Consider the following 21,147-nt stretch of genomic DNA (forward strand, 5'->3'; position numbering starts at 1 on the left):
TTTCTGTTGTTGACTGTGTCTCTTATAGGCTAGTAATGTTTTAGCCCGAAAAAAAAGCTAAGTCAGCCTCTTTAGCTTCCCAATCTCATCATACCAAGTACTATAGTCTAAATGTTCCTGTCCTCCCCAGATTCATATGTTGGAACCTAATCCCCAATGTGGTGGCATGAGGAGGTGGGGCCTTTGGGAGGTGATTAGGGGGTGAGGGTAAATTAGGTCATGAATGGGATTAGCCCTTATACAACACACCCCTGAGAGCCCCCTTGCCTCTCTGCCATATGGGGACACAGCAAGAAGATAGCCATCCGTGAATCTGGAAGCAGCCCCTCACTAGACACCCAATTTGCTGACACTGTGGTCTTGGACTTACCTGTCTCCAGAAATGTGAGAAGTAAATTTCTGTTGTTTATAACACCCACTCTGTGGTGTTTTGTTATAGCACCCTGAACGGTCTAGGACAACAAGCCTGGAGGGAACCATTAAATGACTAGAGCAGTAAGGTTATAGGAGACGATGTGGCTGTTTATTCACCGAGGTTCTCCTGGACCTCACAGGCTTTGAGTATATACCACCTACACTTTTACTCAACCACACTGACACCAAACTACCTTTCATAAGCAGAAGTCAAGCTTTTGTGTATCTCCAGGCAGCTAATATTTCAAACGAGCACATGATTATATAGTTCTACTTGCTGGCCTACCTGTATGGGAAAGTCTGGGACTCCAGCTGGAGGTAGGGAGTGTTTTCTGATTCTTTCCTGTGGCCCCAGGCAGTTGAGGAGCCTCAGGGGAGCCCTCAGCCGAAGCCCCAGTCTTGGAGAGCACAGAACTACAGACTTCGGTCCCTGTTCCTGGTGACCTGACTGGCCACCCAACACCCACTGAAGGCGGGGTGGGACAGCCAGCCAGTCAGAGGAGATGCTGGGACCCAGTTGGCACCCCCTTGCACACCCAACATTTGCTTCTTGCTCAGAACCTCCAGCAAGGTTGCCTGGGCAAGAGAAGAATCTTGATCAGGAATTTTGAAACATTTTTTTGCTTTCTGGGATCAACACTTTAATAACAGTAAGTCTGTTGTTTGAAATTTATGCATTTAACTTTCAAATACGTTTTCAGCAACGCATTATGCATTCAAATGCCACCCAGCTTTGTCCAGGTTCTGTTACTGCTGCTTGGATGAGACATGATTAGATGAACAAGCTCAGTACTGGGGCCAGGAAATTCCCTGCCAAGTCTTAGCCTTTTGTGTCACCATTGGAATGAAATGGCCACTTCGGAAATTGACTTCTGTATACCCCTGTGTACTTGGAGTCTGATTAGAGAAGTACTGTATGCTTTACTTGACAAGAGCAGAAATGAACTTCAAGGAGACTTTCTCTAAAGTCCAATTTCCGAGTGTAGGAGAGATTTAAAAGTGAATGATGCCGAGAGCTATAGTCAAAATATGTTCAGGTCATGGAGTAAGCAGAAAGTAGTCCTTAAGAGTTGTAGTTCTCATGGATAGCCCCTGGGTGGAAGAAGTGGGAGAGTCACAAGTGAGAATTTCCTTAGGTGTAAGGAAGAGGCACTGCATCTTACTTAGTCCCATGTACTCCTTATCAAGGGAGTGCAGCCTGCCCTAAATAAATGACTTCCTGTTCTCCTGTAGGGAGAAGACCTGAGGTTAAGGTTAGCAAATGAGCTTCTATCTCCACTCCTATAGAAATCTGAAATTTTTGACCCAGGAATGAGGTTGAAAGCCAATTCTTGTGGAATTGTTAGCATCTTGCAAAGGGGGTGTTAAAATCCTACTATTGAATACTCTGTTTGGAGGAGATTCCCTAGGATTCAACGGTGCTGGGCGTGTGGCAGATGGACACAGTTACAGGAGTCGGGGCAACTGAAATTTTGAGATTGTGTTCCTATATTAGTCAACAAATTTTAAAGCGCACTTTCTCAAGAAATAATGTATTAGGGATTCGGGGGGAAAATGTTCAAGCCAGTGGAGGAGAGAACGCCTTGTTCTGAATAGTGAAATTTATCTTTCAGCTTGTAAAATCATTTAGCCTACACCTATTAAATAGGGGACATGTTAAAGAGGATTTATCACATTCCTTTTTTTCAGTTTTCCCATTTCGCTATTGTGCTATATTCTATTTCTTGCCTTGCATAGAGGGAGACTTGTGAGGAGCAAAAATTAGTTGTTTGCCAGGGAGTTTGAGATGAAGCAATTACAACGAATGGGACTTTAAACTTACACCATGTTACATGTCAATTAGGTGTCAATAAAGTTGAAAAAAAAAGTACAAAAAATGACAGAAAAAATTTAAAGAGCTTATTTTAAAAGAAAAGTAGAGATTATGTCCTAGAAACAAATAGGTAATTACTGATTTACATTTTGTATATTTATACCTTTCCTTGGTTTATGAAGAGATCTAGGTGTATTTAAATGTACAGTTAGATTTGGTATTTCTCTTTTATCTAAGGTTAATTAGGGGCTGCAAGGGGCCACCTTCCTTTTTCTTGGCTAAATAAGGTCAGTGGATATATGGGCCATTGTCACGGGAGTTTGGTTGTTAGTCATAGGCAGAAGGGAAGGCTGGTGGCTTACATGGGGGTGAGTCACCCCAAGGGTTCAGACTGGCAGTTTGACAGAGGGAAACAGGCAGCCTTGTAACCATTACACTTTCTGACTTTCCGATTCTCAAACACGAATCAGATGCTTTGCCTTATTTGCAAATTAAAATGTCACACATGAAACTTTAGTTTGTGTTGACTCAGTCCACATTATTACTCTCCCTTTACAGCTGATGGGAGAGGCTGCTTTTTTTAGCACGATTTCGTTTCAAGAGTTTTTATCGTGCAAAACATCTCTAGTGGTTTTTCTTTGGATGTGAACGTAAACCATTACCAGTGGTAAATTTCATCCATCTATTAAAAATAACACCTTATGTAACAAATGGCTGTAAGCACAACAATAAAAAGGATGTAAGTATTTATTTAATGTCGCACTAAATTAGTTTGATCTATACCCCTAGTCATTTCCTTTTGGAATGATTGTTAGGCTCTTGCAGAATCCAACTGTTAGCCACATTGGGATCTAAAATAGCAGTCAACTGAAAGCATTTTGAGCCTCAAAATCAAGAGGCAGAGTATTTAATTATATTTCATGGCAATTCTAAGGTCTCCTTTCTCTCATCACTTTGCCCCTGCTCCTCGACCAAGTTTATATAACCAAAACCATGAAGCAACATCCTGTAATTTTCATTATATTTACAAATCCCCCAAACTCTTTAAATGCATACAGCGAACTCAGTGTATTGACTATTTTATTCTGTGAGAGGCATATGATAGCTAAGCACACAGACTCTGAAGCCAGTCCATTCTGAGATATTGAGCTAGTTATTTAACTATTTACTGTATCTGTTTCCTCATGTGTAAAATGATGACCACAATAATGGTACTACTCTGAGAGATTATTGTGAGGATTAAGTATGTACATGCATATAATTTACTGAGAACAATACCTAGTACACAGTAAGTGCTGCTACCTAAGTGTTTACTAATATCATTTTCTTTTTCAAAGGAAATGAGTCTTTGGTGTACCACTAATGTCCCTTTTCATGCTTTGCCACATGCATTTGTCCTTCTCAGCTTACCTCATCATCCCACTCCAAGAAATGTTATGATTTATCACATCTGGTCTATAGTGAAACTGAAATAAATTTTTTAAGAATCGAGGCTCTTAGCCAACTTTCCTTACGAAAAGCTTGTCTTGAGGAGTATTCATGGTTCCCAGACGAATGATTTGAATTTTTCTCCCCTCAAGTCAGCTAAGTGGATTATAGTGTTCTGGATAAATAACTAACTGGCTCCATAAGGTTGGTTTAATTCTTCAGGCTTTGATGGTTTTTGGGAGGTGGTGCAAAAAGTACCAGCAGCTCACCAAATTTCCTACAAATAAATATTTTGATGGAAAGCTTTTCTGGTTCCACATTTTAAACTAAGTAAAACCAAACATATCAGTACTGGCAGTTCTTTAGAAAATTAAAGTGTGTTTCTGAAATATTTACTATTGATATCATATGGTTATAAAAGCTGCCAAATAAGACCATAGCATCTAACTTATGTAATTAAAATCCATTGTTATTCTTAGTGTAACTAGCATAATTTCTTTAAAAACAAAGAGAAAACAGCTATCAATTCAGATTGTGAATAAGAAAATAATGCTATTGTTTATATACAAACAAAATGTTTTTAATATTGTGTCAAGTAGTACTATCAGGGAAATGCTTTAATTAGCCAACTTTCTTATCCAGAGATTACAGATAATGCTATTTGATGTGTTTGTCTTGATTTCATTTCAGACAATCATCATTGGCTCTAACCATTGCCTCTCTTAGGCAGTTTCAAATTTACAAAGAAGTTGAACTCCTAAGTTGGAAATTAATACTCTAGACTACCCCCCCCCCCAAACACACACACACTTTTAACATCGTAAATGTTGTTAAAACAAGTCAAGACACTTTGTAGCTCCAGTGCTTTGTCTGGCTGTGAGCCTAATCCATGTGATCCCATAGAAAGCTATTTCCTCAACACATCACTAGATCTGAGGACATTTAATGTCCCTGCTGCCTGGCATAGAGGGTCCCTTTCATGGTCACATAACTCTCCCTCCTCCTTTTTTTTTTTCTCTATGGACTCACCCCTTTCCAAGTCTCAAGCTGTGTAGGTTTAGCTGGAATGAATAAACACCACTGCCCGTCCCCTGCATCGCTCTTGATTACCTTAAGATGATAAGTGTATTTATCATCCAATCCCCACCTCAGTGGCCCACTGTGATTGGCTGAGCGATGAGCACAACCAATCAGAACCAATGATGACCTTTGCCGAGGATTCCGAAAAACAAGTTTTCCCTCCTGTATAAGTAAGCAAAACACAAAAACAAAAACAAAAACAAACTCTCCTTTTCCTTAGAATTAGAACTCTCTCTTATCTTAGAATGTGGTCTAGAAGGGAGATGTGGTGGTTTTGTTGATAGGAAAAAACAAAAAGCCTGAAGTTACTTTTGGGGAGGGGGGTGGGCAGTGGAGGTGGGAGGCACAGCACCCCGTGGAGCCCGACTTAGAAGACAGTGCCACAAAAGCCAGCCTGTTGGCTGGAAATGGAGATCTGTGCCCTGCGAACATAGTGTGAGCTTTGGGATCAAGCTTTGCTCGAAACTGGTCACAACTCTGGACTTTCGAGTTACCAAGTCAACACATTTCCTTTACTGTTTGTCAGTCTGGGTTGCGTTTTCTGTTACTTGCAAAACAAGAAGCCCTAAACAATGCAGGTGAAAAATAGCCTCGACTGGATAGGCTGTTTGGACCCCAGAACTTGAACTTCCAGGAGCACCACAGTGTGCATTTCCACCTTGATTAGGAGTGGGAAGGAAATGAACCAAAGCCAAGTTGTCAGCCGCTAAAAGAGGTGAGAAATTCAACGATGGCTTCCATGGTGAAGTCAAGGAGGAAAAGCAAAAGGAGAATCCCAAGACATAATCTGAGAGTTAGGACTTTCTGCTCAGGCATGCCGGCGAGGAGGGCCTCAGTTGGCATCACTGTTTTAAGCAATGACTGAATAGTAATCAGGTACTTGTGAATTAAATCCTGCCTGATTTTCGCAACTGGTTAGTAAGGTAACTATGAAAAGTTTTCTAGTTCATAGAAGAAATTGGTCATTATCGCTAAAGAAAAAAATGCTTATTTTCAATGCAGATAAAATAGATTTATTTTTGCAAAAAAAGGCATGAGAGTGTTTACTTTTCGTGTTATTATAATCAGTGAATGCTAAAAAATGGTAAATAAGCACTACATTAAATAATCACTATGCTTTGTTCATTTGTAAATTTTTGAGTCTCATTCAATAAATAATAATTTTGTTAAACTTTAAGCGTCACATTGAAATGTTTAGCTTTGATTTTAATATTAGACCTAAGACGTTTTCCATGGGTTTGCTCTTTTTCACAAATTATTGTTCTGCCTTCATAAATAAAATTGAAAGGGAATAGAAAGAGACCTGGGGGCAGCAAAATATTTCTTTAGCTTATAAGAAAAAAAAATATCCTTTCTTTGTCCATTCTGAACTTAGAAATCTATTTTTCTATATAATACTGAAATAGTTAACAATTCATAAAAAAGTAAGCATTTACATTAAAATACAACCTTAAATACAGCCCTGTAATTTTCACCAGGAACCTTGTAAAATATGATGAATATACATGCATGAATACTAAAACAAGAAAGACTATTCATCATTCACATGGAAATGAAGCACTACATACAATATAATAAATATCCAGAATATCAAATCCACAAATTGATCATTATTCTGATTTAGATTCTTCTTTACAGTTAAGATTTTTACTGTATTATTTATTATAACCTTACAAGTTAAACATAACTAATTAAATACAGATTTTGACTAATCTGACTGCTGAAATAACACAATCCTCAATATTTTGCAGCATATTTTAATCTATAACACATAAAGCTGTCATTTTGGCAAGAAATGCACATCCATATAGCTAACTGCTCAATCGACTTCTTTTTCAACATATAAAAAAAGTCACTTAATAGTATGAAAAGAAACAGAAGCTAATATTTCTGCGATAATTTTATTGCCTTAGCTCTTGGGCTTTGGCAATAAATGTCTTAAGTTTTAATATACAACTTAAATACTGTATTTACAAAATATAAAACATTTTTTAGCAAAATACTATACAAAATACTGTATACATTTAAAGGGTTCTTTTTCTTAAAATGTATGAGAGTGCTTTACCTTTAATTTTCCCACATGCTTTCATAATACCTTCCTCTCCCAGTATTTCAGAGCTGGGTTTTTAATAGTGAAACTGGTCTAAATTAAAGTATAAAGCTAAAGATCAAAGACTGCTATATATCTTACTGAGATTTTTCTAAAAATTCTCCTGGTTAAAAGCCACTTAAAATCCAAATTATGCATATTACTTTTTCACATTTTGTTTCTTTCTTGTTGTCACTCTAACACATTTAAGGGATATTATGTCACTTATAAAGAATCTTTTTAGTTGCCTTTCCTTTAAAATGCATGAAAGGGTAAGTAAGCGCCCACCACTTCTGTTAATTTTCAACATCTCCTGTATCTATGTACCAACAGCATGATTTCTTCATCTAAAATATTGAGAGAATAAATGAGATTTATGTTTACTGCTCCTTGCCACTGTAACGAGGTGTCTTTTAAAAATGACTACTATTCACCCACCACTATTGAGTCCATAACTGAGTCTCACAGTCAAGGATTTTATCTTGATGATAGACCAGGTCTCGCGGCATGAAAGCTCTTTCTTTTTCTTTCTTCCTTGGAAGACACATTATCCTCCTCGTACGTCAATATATATTCCCCAAACCACCAAATATGAGCCCAAACTTTTTCGACTTTAGAATACCCCAAAATTCACATGCTCAGAGTGTGATTGGACATTGAGCAGGTTAAGGGAACTCTGAGAAGGCCAAGGACCTGCGAATTCCCAGATGGGTGTTGACTTCAGTCTTGCATAGTGAGAGGCACCATCTGGGTGAGACTCCCGCTGTACATCATGTTGCCTCTGGCTGGATGGAGTAGTTATTTGCAAGTGTGGACATCCGTCATGCTTTCACACCTCCTGCAGCGAACATAGCAGCACCAGATAAACTTGCACTCACACCTCTCCACGTGCCTGACCACGTGGGTGTTATAGCCTCGGCCACAGCAGAGGAGGTTGCATCCATCCGCGCCCTCGGATGTACGGTTGCATTCTCTGCCTTGTGTACCAGGGATCCCTAATTTCTTATCCTCTACACAGTAATTGGGAGACTTATTAATGTAAAGCAGATCATCCTTGCGGATTAATTCTTTCTTCTGGTCTTTTTCTCTTCTGCGCATTTTCCTCTTTATTCTGTCTGAGACTTGAACACTGTTTTCATATTTATCCTTCAACAAATGGCCAATTTTTTCAAAAGAAGACATGGTTTTCCAGCACGTTTTCACAGCACAGGAGCCGGAAACTCCGTGGCAGCGGCAGTCCACTGACATCAACTTGGCGACAGCCTGAAACCAACAGAAATTGTGTTACTATCCCTCATGAAGTGTTTCATTCAACAACAGAAGCAAACTAACCTAATCACTTAACTTTCTGGGTCTCCTTCCTCTTGTTTCAAAATGATCTTTCAGATTGCTTAGGGTTCTAATGTTTTGGCTGTCTCTTGACCCTGCAGAACAAATCTTTCCAACTCAAATTTAAAGCAGCGGACCAGGCTAATATTGTTATCAGAGACTATTTGAGATAATAAAGGGAAGCTACTCTTATTTCTAATCTCTTGCTTACTTTGGGGTATGGGAGGATGTTCATGCATGTCTCTTTGTTCCTCATACCATTTAGCACCTTGCTACTCAGAATGTGGTTCACAGACCAACAATGCCGGCATGCATCACTTATGAGAAATGCAGAATCTTAGAATCAGAATGTGCATTTTAATAAGATCTTCAGGTGACTTGTATGCACATTAAGGTTAAGAAGCCCTCATAGAGCTGCTATCCTCAACTCCCATAGCACCTGAAAACGCATATGGAACCATAACAAACAACCAATGCTCGAACCCCTGAGATTCTGATTTAGTTGATGTAGGTGGGGTCCAGGTAATGGTATTTCTACAAAGCTGTTTAGATGGTTCTAAAGATAATCAAGGGATGAGACTTACTGATTGAATTGAGAGTTCTCGGTTTCGATCACTGTAAAAGTCAGTTACATTCACGGACTTTGCAGGGACATGCTATTCCCTGGTCACAGACCACATGAGAAACCCTGACTAATCAACTTAAGATGGGCAAAAGAAGGGGCCAGAGAGTGTGGTTGCTCTCAGAAAGTATCTTCCCCTCCTCTGGAAAATTAATTCAAAACATATGTCCTATTCTTGATGGATCAGTAGCGCCACCCTAGCATAAAAGGGGGGATAATACTTATGTAATTTTTCAATTTTATGTGCTGAGTTTAGTTTATACTGACCGAGAAATTAAATGAAGTTACACATATCTGTAAAAGCCCACTGCCTGGAACACCTTAAGGTCTAAATAAATACCCCTTTTCTCTGAGAAAAAAGGTACAGTAAGAGTTGAGATAAATTTTGAATGGGCTAACAGTGCAAAAACAATACAGAGATTTAAAATTTTTAGGACTCTAATCTTTTGCATAGCAGGCTAGTCGGCATGGCTTCCTTCATTCTCCAGAGGATGGCAGAGCAGATTAATAAATCGTCAGGACTGGCTGTAGAGTTGACGTCTGTCAACATGCTGGGTAAACTGAAAAACTGATCTATCCACCCAATAACTTGGAAAAAACCTCACAGCTTAAATTCCACTTACACATCTTATCAAAACTATAAATGACAGGCGTTTATACTTTGCTATTTTGTATCAAACACGACATTGACATGTTTGCGGAATGTTACATTTCCTAACAAATTAACCAAAGTTTCTGAACTATCTAATGAGACAGAATATTTCAAACAACTTATAATATTTGGAACCTTGAATAAGAGCATATGGTATTGATTTGTGCAATATTCAATACTTCTTACTGGTGTTTAAAATAATAAACAGAATAGTAGTTAAACTTTGTTCTTTATAAAATACAGCACATAGGCTATTTTTGAATTCATAAAACTGAGAAGCTAATAGATATGTCTATTGCTTATTAACTCAGGCAAAAAGGTACCTTTCAATAATACGAAAGTAAGTTATAAAGTAGGGCACACAGGCTTATTTGGCTAAATATATGGCATTTGATATTCACAAAGCCTTCAATTCTTTAAAATATCTCCAGGCAAATATGTTCAAATTAATGCAATTCACCTATGTTTTTTTTTTTTTTTCCAGATTTCAAGTACCCAAAGAATATAAGGGATAAAAAGGGCTCAATCAATGGTAGGAAATAACAAAACAATTTTATCAAAGAAAGTCAAAAGTCTAAGGAGTTATGTTTATGTGTTTAAATCTGATCAACGTCCCTTACGGTCATTTATTTAAAGCTGCCGCTCACTCCGGATCATGACCGAAGAGCTGACCTTTTCTTAACTAGTTCCGATACCACGCGTAGTGTTGCTAATTTGTAAAGCACTGAGGACGGAGTCGCTGCTCACCAAATACTCATTCAATAATTAGTCCAGCTCTCTTGAACAGTTTTAACTCATCCTCTATTGGTAGAGGAAGTAATAAAAACCACCTTCTCGAACAAAAGAGTCATTGCTGGGAGGTTAATGGTATTGGGAGATCTTGACCCAGCTGGGCTCTCCTCTAATTCGTCAGCCTACAACAGTGGTAGTCCACAGGAGTGACACACTACTTCCCAGATTTGAAGGATAAAAAAAGAGACTGATTTTTTAACTCAATGATATGACCTGCTGAATTTGTATCAAGATTTTTGGGAGCATTGTCTTTCCATAGGAAACTAGCTCTTTTAAATATCTAAAGTTAACTATAACTTTTCAGAGATGACATTTAAAGAAGTTATATTTTATTATCTTTGAATTCTACTACCTTTGTGAGCCTTACAATATAAGTATAAAACAGTGTTTTATCATATATACATATATTCTAGAATAGAAAAATAAATAAACTTCAAGGAGAAGAATCCCAAAAACTTGACATGCAATTTAAATGATTATATCCCCACAACACTCCAAGGAAGAAACTTGGACAAATAAGAATTGATCAAGCAATGTAATCACCACTAGGAAAATTAGATGAAATACAGAATTCAAGGGCAGATCTCACACATACACAGACACACACAAAGAAATTACAGAGCTTAGTGCTTCTCAGAGCACATTTTCACAAATTATTTTACTTAATTTAGCTTTATAGGAAGAAACATCTTGCACATAGTAGGTAGTTAACAAACATGAACTTACTTATTTTAATTTTACAGAAAAAAACTGTGGTTAAAACATGTGTCTTACATAAGGAAAGTTGATAAAATGTATATGTAGCAGGATAATTTTATTAGAACAGAGAAAAATGAAAGTGGCAAACAGTATATTTAAAATAATTACACGAACACTCAAAGTATATTCTGAGCTTTTCTGCTAGGGTTTTTAATTAATGTTAAATCATTATTCTGAGCTCCAGTGATGGCACAGTTATTTATTTTTTTTGAACAGAGAAAGGAAAAGAATAGCAACTGAATGAGTTGTGTGTGGTTATAAGAAAATTCCTTTCTCTACTCTAGTTGAGTTGTTAAGGTTTATAACGATATTAACAGAGGAATGTTTTGTTAACTATTGCAAACAGATGTGCGCATTTTGGTTGAATATTTTCAAACTATGGGAGGGCAATTAGGAGGTGGGCATTTAATCTAATGAGCTCCTTGTGTTAAGTTTGGGTTGATACATTTCTAACGAACTGAAATATAAAAATTGTATCATCGCTTAAAAATAAAAATAGAAGCTGCTTGAGAGCGGTCTAAGGAGTGACTGGTCCCAGAATTTTGACTCAGGTAATGCAGCAGGCAGCAATTGTTTCCCAGGATATTGCTTTATCCAGACTTTACAGAAACGACCAAAAAACATTGTAAAACATTTTGTAAAGATGAGCATTTCATTTCATCACCTATCAGATGATCTGTTTTTGTGTTTATTTTTGTTTTTAATGAAAACTGCAACATAAAGTTGGGTGGGTATATGTAGAATTCCTATTCCTCTGACCCATTTTGTGCCTTTTGGTCCAAAAATATATTTGAACCTGCTGAAAAGCAAAACACTTATGTGTTGTTCAAGTACTTATAAATATTCTTGAAACAGGTCAATGAAATTTTGGGGTTGGGCCCTTCCCACTTTTTTGAGTTACTCATCATAAAACAAATTACGGGGTAGGGAAACTTAAAAGTTTATGAGGTGGACATGGGAAGAATGGAAATATTTTAAGCACACCAAAAGAAATATCCATAAATATTCCAAGTCACATTATTCCCAGAAGTTCAGCCCCTGGAAGATATCACATCATTCTGTTAGCCAATCACCATTCGGCAACATTATTCTTGGAGTCATAACTTTAGGAATGGTGTCAGAAACCAAGTGGGAATTTAAGGTCAGCGGTTAGAAAATCATCTATCCTGCTCACAGCACTACTAAGCGCCAGTACCCACACTTCTCTGAACGCTTTCCGACATTTGGAGTTTGGGATTTTGAGACTAGGAAAATCAACTCAATTGAATGCAGACCTTGAACTTTACTCGGAAGAATATGCCTATTAAGTTAAAATCCCATTTGCCAATATTGCAAATGGAGTTGACTATTCTTCCATGTTAGATAATAACCTGGAAATCCAGTTAGTTTGTTGTTGTGGTCATGGTGGTTTTTACTTTTTTGGCCACCAAAGGAAAGAAAAATACAAAAATGCTTTGAATTGTAATACTTCATGAGAAAGGACCAATAAAAACACCAGGGCAGTACCCGCAAAACATCCAGGTAACATTTGTTTCCATCTAGGCTAATGTGAAAAAAGAGTCAGTAGAGAAAAAAACTGGAATGTACATGAAATGTATATATGTATAGGCTGAATTATTTTCTGTATAATTAGAATAACAGCAAAAAACCTAGGGATGTGAAGAATACTTATGTATATATTTTTGCCAACAATCGATTAAAATAGACACTGAATAGTTCTATGTTTTTAATAAAATTAGAATATAAATAATGGTTTAAAATCCAAGTTAATAGTTACAAAGGCTAGTAATTAGGTAATTTTCAAAATGCCTAATGTGACCATTCACACAAAACAAAATAAAACTAAATAGCTGACTAATATAATAAAATGCATTTTAGAAAACTTCAGGATTTCTCTTTAGTTCGGAGATGACGTCATTCAAGAGAATCATAATATGAGTTTCTGAGTTTTGTTTCCTGATTAAAATTTTAAAAACTTCTAATCAATTATTTAAAGAATGACTAAAGAAGATTTAAGTTTTAAATTAACAATAAACATTTGTTTAATTGTTTTTCATATTTAAAGTATAATAATTTGACTTGATGCTTTTTTCTAGCTTAACTCTAGAGTTTTAAAGAATATATGTTAATTACATGTAACCGCTTTTATATTAATATATTAAAAATAATAAAAAACTTTTATTGGATAATATTTATACTGAAGCAAAAACTAATTCTTTTTTTTTTTAATGTAAAACTTTAAGGAGAAGAGATGTGTATAACTACAGTGTTAGGCAAGAGTTACTTCAGTGAGGTAGATTAACTTTTAAAATTTCTAAACAAAAATATAAAAAAGCTTACATAGCTATTTACTAATTTCTTATTTTGTATTTTGAATTGAATATTCAAATTGAATTGGAAATTCAAATATGAATTTGAAGTGTTATAGTAATGCGTTTTTTGAGCTTTCCGTTTTTGTATTTTAACCAAAGTGGTTAAATGAAGAAAACTGGCTGAAACTCGCAACTATTCTAAGTGGGTTCCATTTATTCACTTTCTAAAAATGTAAAACAAATGCAACATATACTTTAAATATCCCTGAGAGATATTGCAACTTGGTTTAATTTATTTTGGAGAATGCGGCAGATCGCAATGACTACTTTTGGGACCTTTACAGGTTAGTGGGTATTTACAATAATGTATGATAATATGCTGATATTTCTGTCTTGAAAATATTATTACAACATAGAAAATATAAATTCATAAGAAAGATTTCAACTGTTTTAGTAAAGTCATTAATGAATTACTAAGTAATTCAACTATGGTGTAGCTCAAACTTTATTGAGTCAATATTAATTAAGGTCAATACATAAAAGTTAAATTAATCTACAAATTTACTCCACTTAGAAAAAAACAGTATAAACATGCCAGAATTCATAAAAGAGGTTAATTAGGTGGTGGTACTTCAAATTTGCCTCCTGCTCAATCTTTAATATATCTATATTTAAAAATATCTATAATTTAATACATCTATAGCTTCTTTACATTTATCTGTATTTATCAATTATGCAATGGATCTTCGTTGCCTTATAATAAAATAACTATTTCCCTTTAAAAAACTTTGTTTTATAAAAAATATTAGTTAAATATTGTGTTTTCCAAATGTATTCAAGAGTGTTTGCTAGAGAAAGTAAGGGCAAAACTGACGACGGGTTCGAGAGCCATTGCCCTCTAGAAATAGATTTAAAAAATACTCAAAATCCAAATTTGAGGAAATGAAATTTGATCCAGTCTCATTAGAAAGGCAGATACCATAGCGCTTATTCAGGCTTTGCCACTAACAGGCTAAGGGAGGTGGAACCAAATAACCCAACAGGTACCTGTACATCTGTTATTTTATAATTCGAGTTTCAGGTATGCAAAGTATACAGTCACAAACACATTCTATAGCATGACTGAAGTCACGTTAGTTGGAGAATCCAACTAATTCAACGTGGTCGGTACAGGCTCATAAAAGAAAAAAATATATATCAACTTGTAGTTATACCTATATAACAAACACACACACATGTAATACACACACACACACACACTTATATATTTCTCAGAATGCAAGGATGTTTGTTTTAATCTATTTGGACAGATTCATCTAGAATCATAATCTTTGTGTTATTACCTAAAGGCATTAGATTTTTTATTCCGTTTTCTAATACATACCTGCCTTCCAGCTTCATTGTTATGTAGATTCATTGCTAACAGTACTTTGTTTTCTTTTCCCGTGGTGTTTCTGGTGGGGAAATCTAGGAACTTTCTGCTGAACCACATGCCATACTGAACATCATCGGAGCAGCCCCCCCAATGCCAGCCTTCACTTGCTGAGCCACCATTCTGCAAAGTGGTGTCACAGGAACACTCCGTCATGTTGCCTGCACTGCATGACCTGGTCACAGAATGCACCAGGCCTGCAGCCATCACGGCATAAATAAATGCTGTTTCCTTGGTGCCTAGAATAAAACATAAATTGCTAAATGAAAGAGCCAATACCACTCTGTTTCTGTTCATAATAGAGACTCCTACTCATCCTCTTGTCAGGAGAGCAATTTTTCAATTGCTTACAATGGATGCTTTAATGAGTACCTATTTGGAAAAGATAATTTCCTATTCTAGTCTTTTTAAAAAGCAGCATTAATTTTCAGTATCTCGCTTGAGGGGATTGTCATATATTGCATATCATACATTGTCTTCATACCTTAAAATATCTAATGTATAAAATGTATGTCAGCATCTAGATCAGTGACTGACAGACAATAAAAGCTTAATAAACACATGTTGAGTTTAAAATCCTCTGCATGGATACAGTAAATGGTAATACAGTGGCCCCAAAGAGTCCAGATTATCTTTCTTTTTAAATTTAAAACGTGTTCTCACAAAACACAAACTGAAAAATTTGGTGTGATTTTTGTTTACATAAATAATACATGCCAGAATGTAAACTAAAATTAAGAAAAGGCCAAAGCAATTAGTAGATAAATGTTACAGTTTCACATTAAAGACTTCTTTTTTTTTTTAAGGATAATGTGAATAACAATTCTGATATTAATATGAAACAATTATATATTTTATATAGTACTAGCTAATCCTCTTAGTCTTAAAGGCAACGAAAGATCATTGAAATGTTGCCAGCAAAAAAATAGAAAGAAAGAAGGAAAGGTTATGGGAAATTATTGAATATGTATTTAGCACACCTGCAATAGTTTGAGCTAAAATCTTTTAAAATTAAAGTCCCATTAAGACATTAATAAAATGGACTAGAAGAGACTCTGCAGGAGACTTTTTTTTCTTTCGAGATGTTTAGATTGGAGTAGAAACAATTTCACGCCCGTTGTCCAATAAACCTTTCAACAGCTGATGCCTCAGCGTTTCAGCAACTGTGAAGAACACTTTTTTTTTTTCTCTCCCCTGCAGGGGGTCAGGGCTCCTTCGGAAGGGTGTGCCGGCCAAAACGCAGCAGGGCAAAGGCTATGCTTTGGCGGCAGTGTGTGTGAGGACCGGGTGGGGAAGGGTCAAAGGTGGAAGGAGAACGGAAATGAATGTGAAAAACAACGAATCCTTCAGCGCCCAGGTCCTACACTTCTTTGAATCTGCCGATATCCCTGGAACGATCCTGGTTCCCAGTTCCTTTATCCTTACCAGGTCGCCAGGCACGTGAAAGTGGAACTTTATTTTACTGCAGCCTCCCGCACTGCGGGTGTGCTCAGAGGAGGGAAGAGATAGAAGGAAAAGAACAGAAGAGAGAGCTAAAGTTGTCGCGCTCTCGTTAGCGGCACGTTGTCAAGGACAATCCCTTTTCAAGTCACCACTATCGGTCTGTCTGCCCAGTGCTCCGTGGAGCCAGCAAACGCGGGGCTTCGGCGCAATTAGCCACTCGTCCCGGGCTCGGTGCGCCGCGGAGCTGCTTAAATCAAAGCAGATGCGGCAGCAGCATTCCCTGCTGCCGACATCATGTTTCTCCAGCTGGTCGCCCACATAGGGGGGCGCTACGGGTCCGAGGGGTCGGCGGGGTGGAGTGTCAGTTTTTCTCCAACTCCAGCCAGGCGCTGCAGGAAGGAGGAAGAGCTACGGCTCCAAGCGCCCCGCTCTGGACCTGGGGAGTCACCCCTCCAGGCCCGCACCTGCACCCGGGGTCTGACTTCCGTTACTCCCAATTCCCCTCCACCAAGGGGCCTCTTTGGGGATTTAGAGAGCGACGGAACCACGCAAGCACTATTTATTTTATTTACTGGAATTGGAGGGGTTGTCACCCTCCGTCCCGCGCTAGTCCCGAGGGTCCCGGGACTCACCGCTGCTCAGCTCGTAGCCAAAGAGGGGACTGGTGCCCGGTGGGGCGGCGGTAGAGACCTGGCAGTTCCATCTCTCGTGTCTAAACTGGCTCCTGCACTCCTGAATGCCCAGCCGGGCGCCCTCTCGGATGCTGGGCAGCAGGTACGGTTTCCTCTTGCACAGCTCCTTCTGCCGGCTGTTCAGCGGCAAGTTGGCGCAGCCCAGTTTCTCCGGAACCCCAAAGGAGGCGATGCCCAACCACCTGTAAGACACGGCCGCCCCTAACGTAAGTCGCTCGCCTGTTCTCTTCCCCAATCCCAGACATTTCCCCTCAAATTGGGTCACCCGCCCTAGGGTCTCCTCCTCTCCTCTCTCGCTTTAGCTGAAAGTTTTCTGAGACTGGGCACCCCTTTTGCTACATACCCCGTGTACCCCGCTGCCCCCGTACTCACATCCAGTTTCCTTGGGCTCCGCAGGGGAACAGTGCGAGCAGGGCTGCCCACAGCGCGCACAGGCGTGACAGTCCCAGGAGCGCCACTCTGTCCATGGCCCCCGCATGGAGTCCCCCAGCCCCAGCCACTCCTCTTCTGCACTCCCCCTCCAGAGGCCCGCCAGGCCACAGGTCAGTTCCCTAGCACCAAGTTATTCCTCGCGCTCTTTCTCCCTGCAGACAACATAAAAAGAAGGCCAGCAGTGGTAGGGGCTCTCAGCAGCCTCCCCCTCTCTTGCAGGGAGCAGTGTGAGGAGGTGGAGAGAATAGCTTGGGGCCCTCCTTCTGCGATCAGTTGGGGATGTGCAGGAGATGCGGGAGCGTCCCTCGCATTCCAAGGTGAGCAACTTCTGTTGGTGTAGATGTCTCCATCGCCCCGGGCTTCTCCTCCCATCTCCTCCCCCTGACCGCGCCTGGTGCCTGATTGGCCCAGCCGCCTTCCCTCACTCATCATCCCCGGACCTCGGGCTCCCATTGGCTGAGAGCATGCTCCTCGGGGGGCAGTCGGGCCCGCTGGTTCCCGGCTGCGAGTTCAGACCCCAGCGTGTTCATGACCTTTCTTCCTGTCACGGTCTTCTAAGAGTGGGTCTCTGAGGGAGGGGTATGGATTCAACCCAAAGTCTGATAGGGGCTCTCCCGTCTTAGCAACCCTGGGTGGAGGTGTGGGTCAGAATGGGAGCTGTTTGAGTTCCTCCCACCCCAGTCGCATTTGGATTAATTACCCTCTGGGTGGAGTGGCTGGAAAATCTCTGTCCCCAAATTTCTTTCCTCTCTTTCACCTCATAGGAGAATCATCTTTTTGAGTCAGAGTTGGTACCAAACAAGTTGACCTTTCAACATCCAGTTCGAGAGCGGGTGAAAAAATGCTGCCAGGCTAGAGATCCCCTCATCTGTGTAAGCATTCATTTCTAGAGAAAGGGAAGATTCCAGCCTAGCATCTAATCTACTGTATTTAAATTTTGTTGTGTGAATTTCTTTCCCGGGTTTGTCTTACATTCTGCAGTCCTTGAAAGCACTGTCAGAAGATGGAGTGCAGAGAAAGAATGAGTGAGAACCATCTGGAGAGCTCCAGGATAGATGAGGGCCGTGTCTGGACCCTTCTCACCAGGCCTCACTATGGCATTGGTGTAGACCTTGGTCAGGGATACATATTGAAGTCAAATTTTAAAAACTTACTTATTAAACACAGACCGTGTGCCCAGTATTGTGCAAAATTATAAAGACAAGATCCCTTCCCTCGAGCACACAAAATGAAGACAAATCTAAAGGAAAATAATTTGAGATTGTCAGTGAAGGATAGTATGGAATCCATCGTGGTACTCTTTGGAGCCAAAGAGAGCTCAGAAGCAGAATGTTATGGTGCCTGGCTGTTTAAGAAGGTTAGTTAACCAGTGTTTTGCAGGATAGATGATCTCCAGAAACTCTGAAGGCAAGTGAGATATGTTTCATTGTGGGAGCAGAAAGCCCTGCCTCACCAAGTTGGTGACAGGAAATATTTCAGAGAGACTTAAGAAATTTTTGTAAATTCTTAGGTGGCCAGTCCAAACTTAAATAAAAAATCTGCTTATTTATGTTATCCTCAAACAAAGGATTTTATTTGCTGCATATCTCCTTTATCAGACCAGAGCAATAAAAGCTCACTGAAATTCCCATCCTATCCCATTCATTTCTTTATCCAACAAATATTTATTGAGTGAACACTGTGTACTAGTAAACCACATTGTAATTTTTAGAGAATTAAGTTTATGATAGGGTGTAGTTACCGACCCAGAACTATTTTGACAAACAGCTAGTGGCATCTCTGAAACTCAGAGCCTTCACTCGAGTCCACTTTACTGTAGGACACTCCTCCTGGAGTGTCCCCACCATTGGGCCCAGTATATGAGATCCAGGTTTTGAACACAGTTTATTGGGTGGATTAACATAAGCAGATATCTGAGTGGCCTAGATGATGAAACTAGAGAAGTGAGTTCCTTTTCTGGGGACTGGGGGAGGAGAGAGAAGGCAGTCTTGGGACCAGAAGAGTACAGAACATTAATACTTTAGGCCGATTTTAGTGGTAGATGTTTTAAGGAAGTTGTCGAATTTTTTTTTAATTGAAAAATATATATTGAGCCTCTATCTAATATGGTATTAACAGTGAGCTAAATGGTAGCAGAGTTCATAGCCTTGTTGGCAAAAAGTGAGAAAGTGAGCAGGCCAGTGCCATAAATGGGGGACGTTAGTGTGCCATGAACCACATGGGAGGATCACTCAATCTCATTTGGGAGTGGGGGCATCCCTTGAATGTTGCCTTCATTATTACTCTGGAGATCCAGCGCTGTCCAGGCATCCAGATAAAGCCTTTAGAAGAGCACTCAGAGTATTCTATTCCTACAGTCTAAGAACAATAGGTCAGCCCTTTTCATATCCAAGACACAATTTTAAGGCCTGAGTGGTCCTGTGCCTCTTTTGTATAGTCTAAGGCCTTTGGGGGGTCATTCTGTTCATATGTCTAAGGTAAAGGAGGCTTATTCCCAGGAGTTGGTGCAGCTGAAGAAGTAGTCTTTTCATTCAATAAATAGGTATTTGAGTGCCTATTTTGTACTAGGCATTGCAAACTTTCAAGCCCTGAGCATCTCATGTACCACCACTGCCACCACTGTTCTGTCTCTTACTCTCTAACTGTATTGCGCGCGCGCTCTCTCTCTCTCTCTCTCCCCCCAACTTCTCCAGAATTTCAACCCTCCAAATTGATACTCATTTTATAGATAAGGAAATAAATTTTGAGAGGCTAAGAAATTTTTTCAAGGTCACTCAGCTAGTAAGTACTAGAGTCAAACATTAATCTTATTTTAGAGGCCTTGTTCTTTTCAATACAACATACTGTTGTATAACCTAATTCAAAACCTTTATTTTTTTCCCCTGATCGAATTCCAGATCACTAGGTCTCAGGGTTTTAATTTCTCTTTTGCATCCCAGTTCACAGGTAATCTCCATCAAAAGAGTTCTGGTCCCTGACTACAAATCAAAGCCAAAACGGGCAGGTGTTCTGAGGGGACCTTCTTGGAGTGGGTGCCTCTGAGGCAGATGGAGGTCTGCATGGGTGCCCTTCCATTTCCCTCCTCTTTGCTATCTGGTTTCTGTGGCCTGGGAGGACTAGTAGAAAGAGCACTGGGCTGAATTAGGCGACTGGGGCTCCAGTCAGCAGGTTATAATCTGGGCCAATTAATTTCACCTCTGAGCCTCAGTTTTCTATTTCTGATCTGAATCTCTTACTGGAGCTCCCATGGAGCTAGAGGGAGGGAACTGATACTGTGTGTATGTGTGTGTGTAGAACTGCATTTGCTAGTGTGTTTGCACTCCTAGGAAGAAAAAAAATGCTGGTCATTGATAAGGGCTTGTCTATCTGAGAGAGGGACCCAGTGCCAAGGGTGGCATAGGCTAGAGTTTTTTGGCCTCCATCTTGTATCTTCAGTTCTACTTTTGCTTCTGGATTTCAGTTAACATGAATTATTTTTAATTGCAGAAATCTTTTTAAATGATGGAACTTTAAAATACATTATAATCTTGTCAGGTCATATGAAATTTTATTTAGAGGATAAAAGAGGTGTTACAGATATTTTCTCGATCCTGGAAGATGAAAGTGAGGAGTGCTTCCGTAATCTAATTTCTCTCTCTTAATATAAAGTGGTTCATCTCTACTCTCATTAGTGAGGATTATGCTCTTTATTTAGAGTTGGGAAATAAAGTAAATAATGGGTCAAATCCAAACATATACACAACTACACATTTCAAATTTCTTCCACGGCAAGAAGAGCCTCATTTCCTATTTGTTATTTTTTATTTTGTAATTTGGAAAGAGGACAAAATATTAACTGACTTTGTGCTTATTGTGTTA

General features: G+C 39.1%; 1 protein-coding gene across 1 annotated transcript; it reads right to left on the bottom strand.

Moving 5' to 3' along the window:
* Positions 1–7,488: 7,488 nt before the first annotated feature.
* WNT16 (Wnt family member 16) lies at positions 7,489–17,403 on the bottom strand. Its single transcript, XM_016125257.2, has 4 exons — positions 17,230–17,403; positions 16,798–17,039; positions 14,675–14,961; positions 7,489–8,087 (listed from the first exon to the last, which is right to left on the bottom strand). Exons 1-4 carry the CDS (start codon positions 17,322–17,324, stop codon positions 7,623–7,625), a joined length of 1,089 nt encoding a protein of 362 aa, XP_015980743.1. The 5' UTR covers positions 17,325–17,403; the 3' UTR covers positions 7,489–7,622.
* Between the last annotated feature and the right edge of the window lie 3,744 nt (positions 17,404–21,147).

The sequence above is a fragment of the Rousettus aegyptiacus genome, unplaced genomic scaffold (assembly GCF_014176215.1).
Source record: "Rousettus aegyptiacus isolate mRouAeg1 unplaced genomic scaffold, mRouAeg1.p scaffold_m13_p_13, whole genome shotgun sequence".
Lineage (NCBI taxonomy): Eukaryota > Metazoa > Chordata > Mammalia > Chiroptera > Pteropodidae > Rousettus > Rousettus aegyptiacus.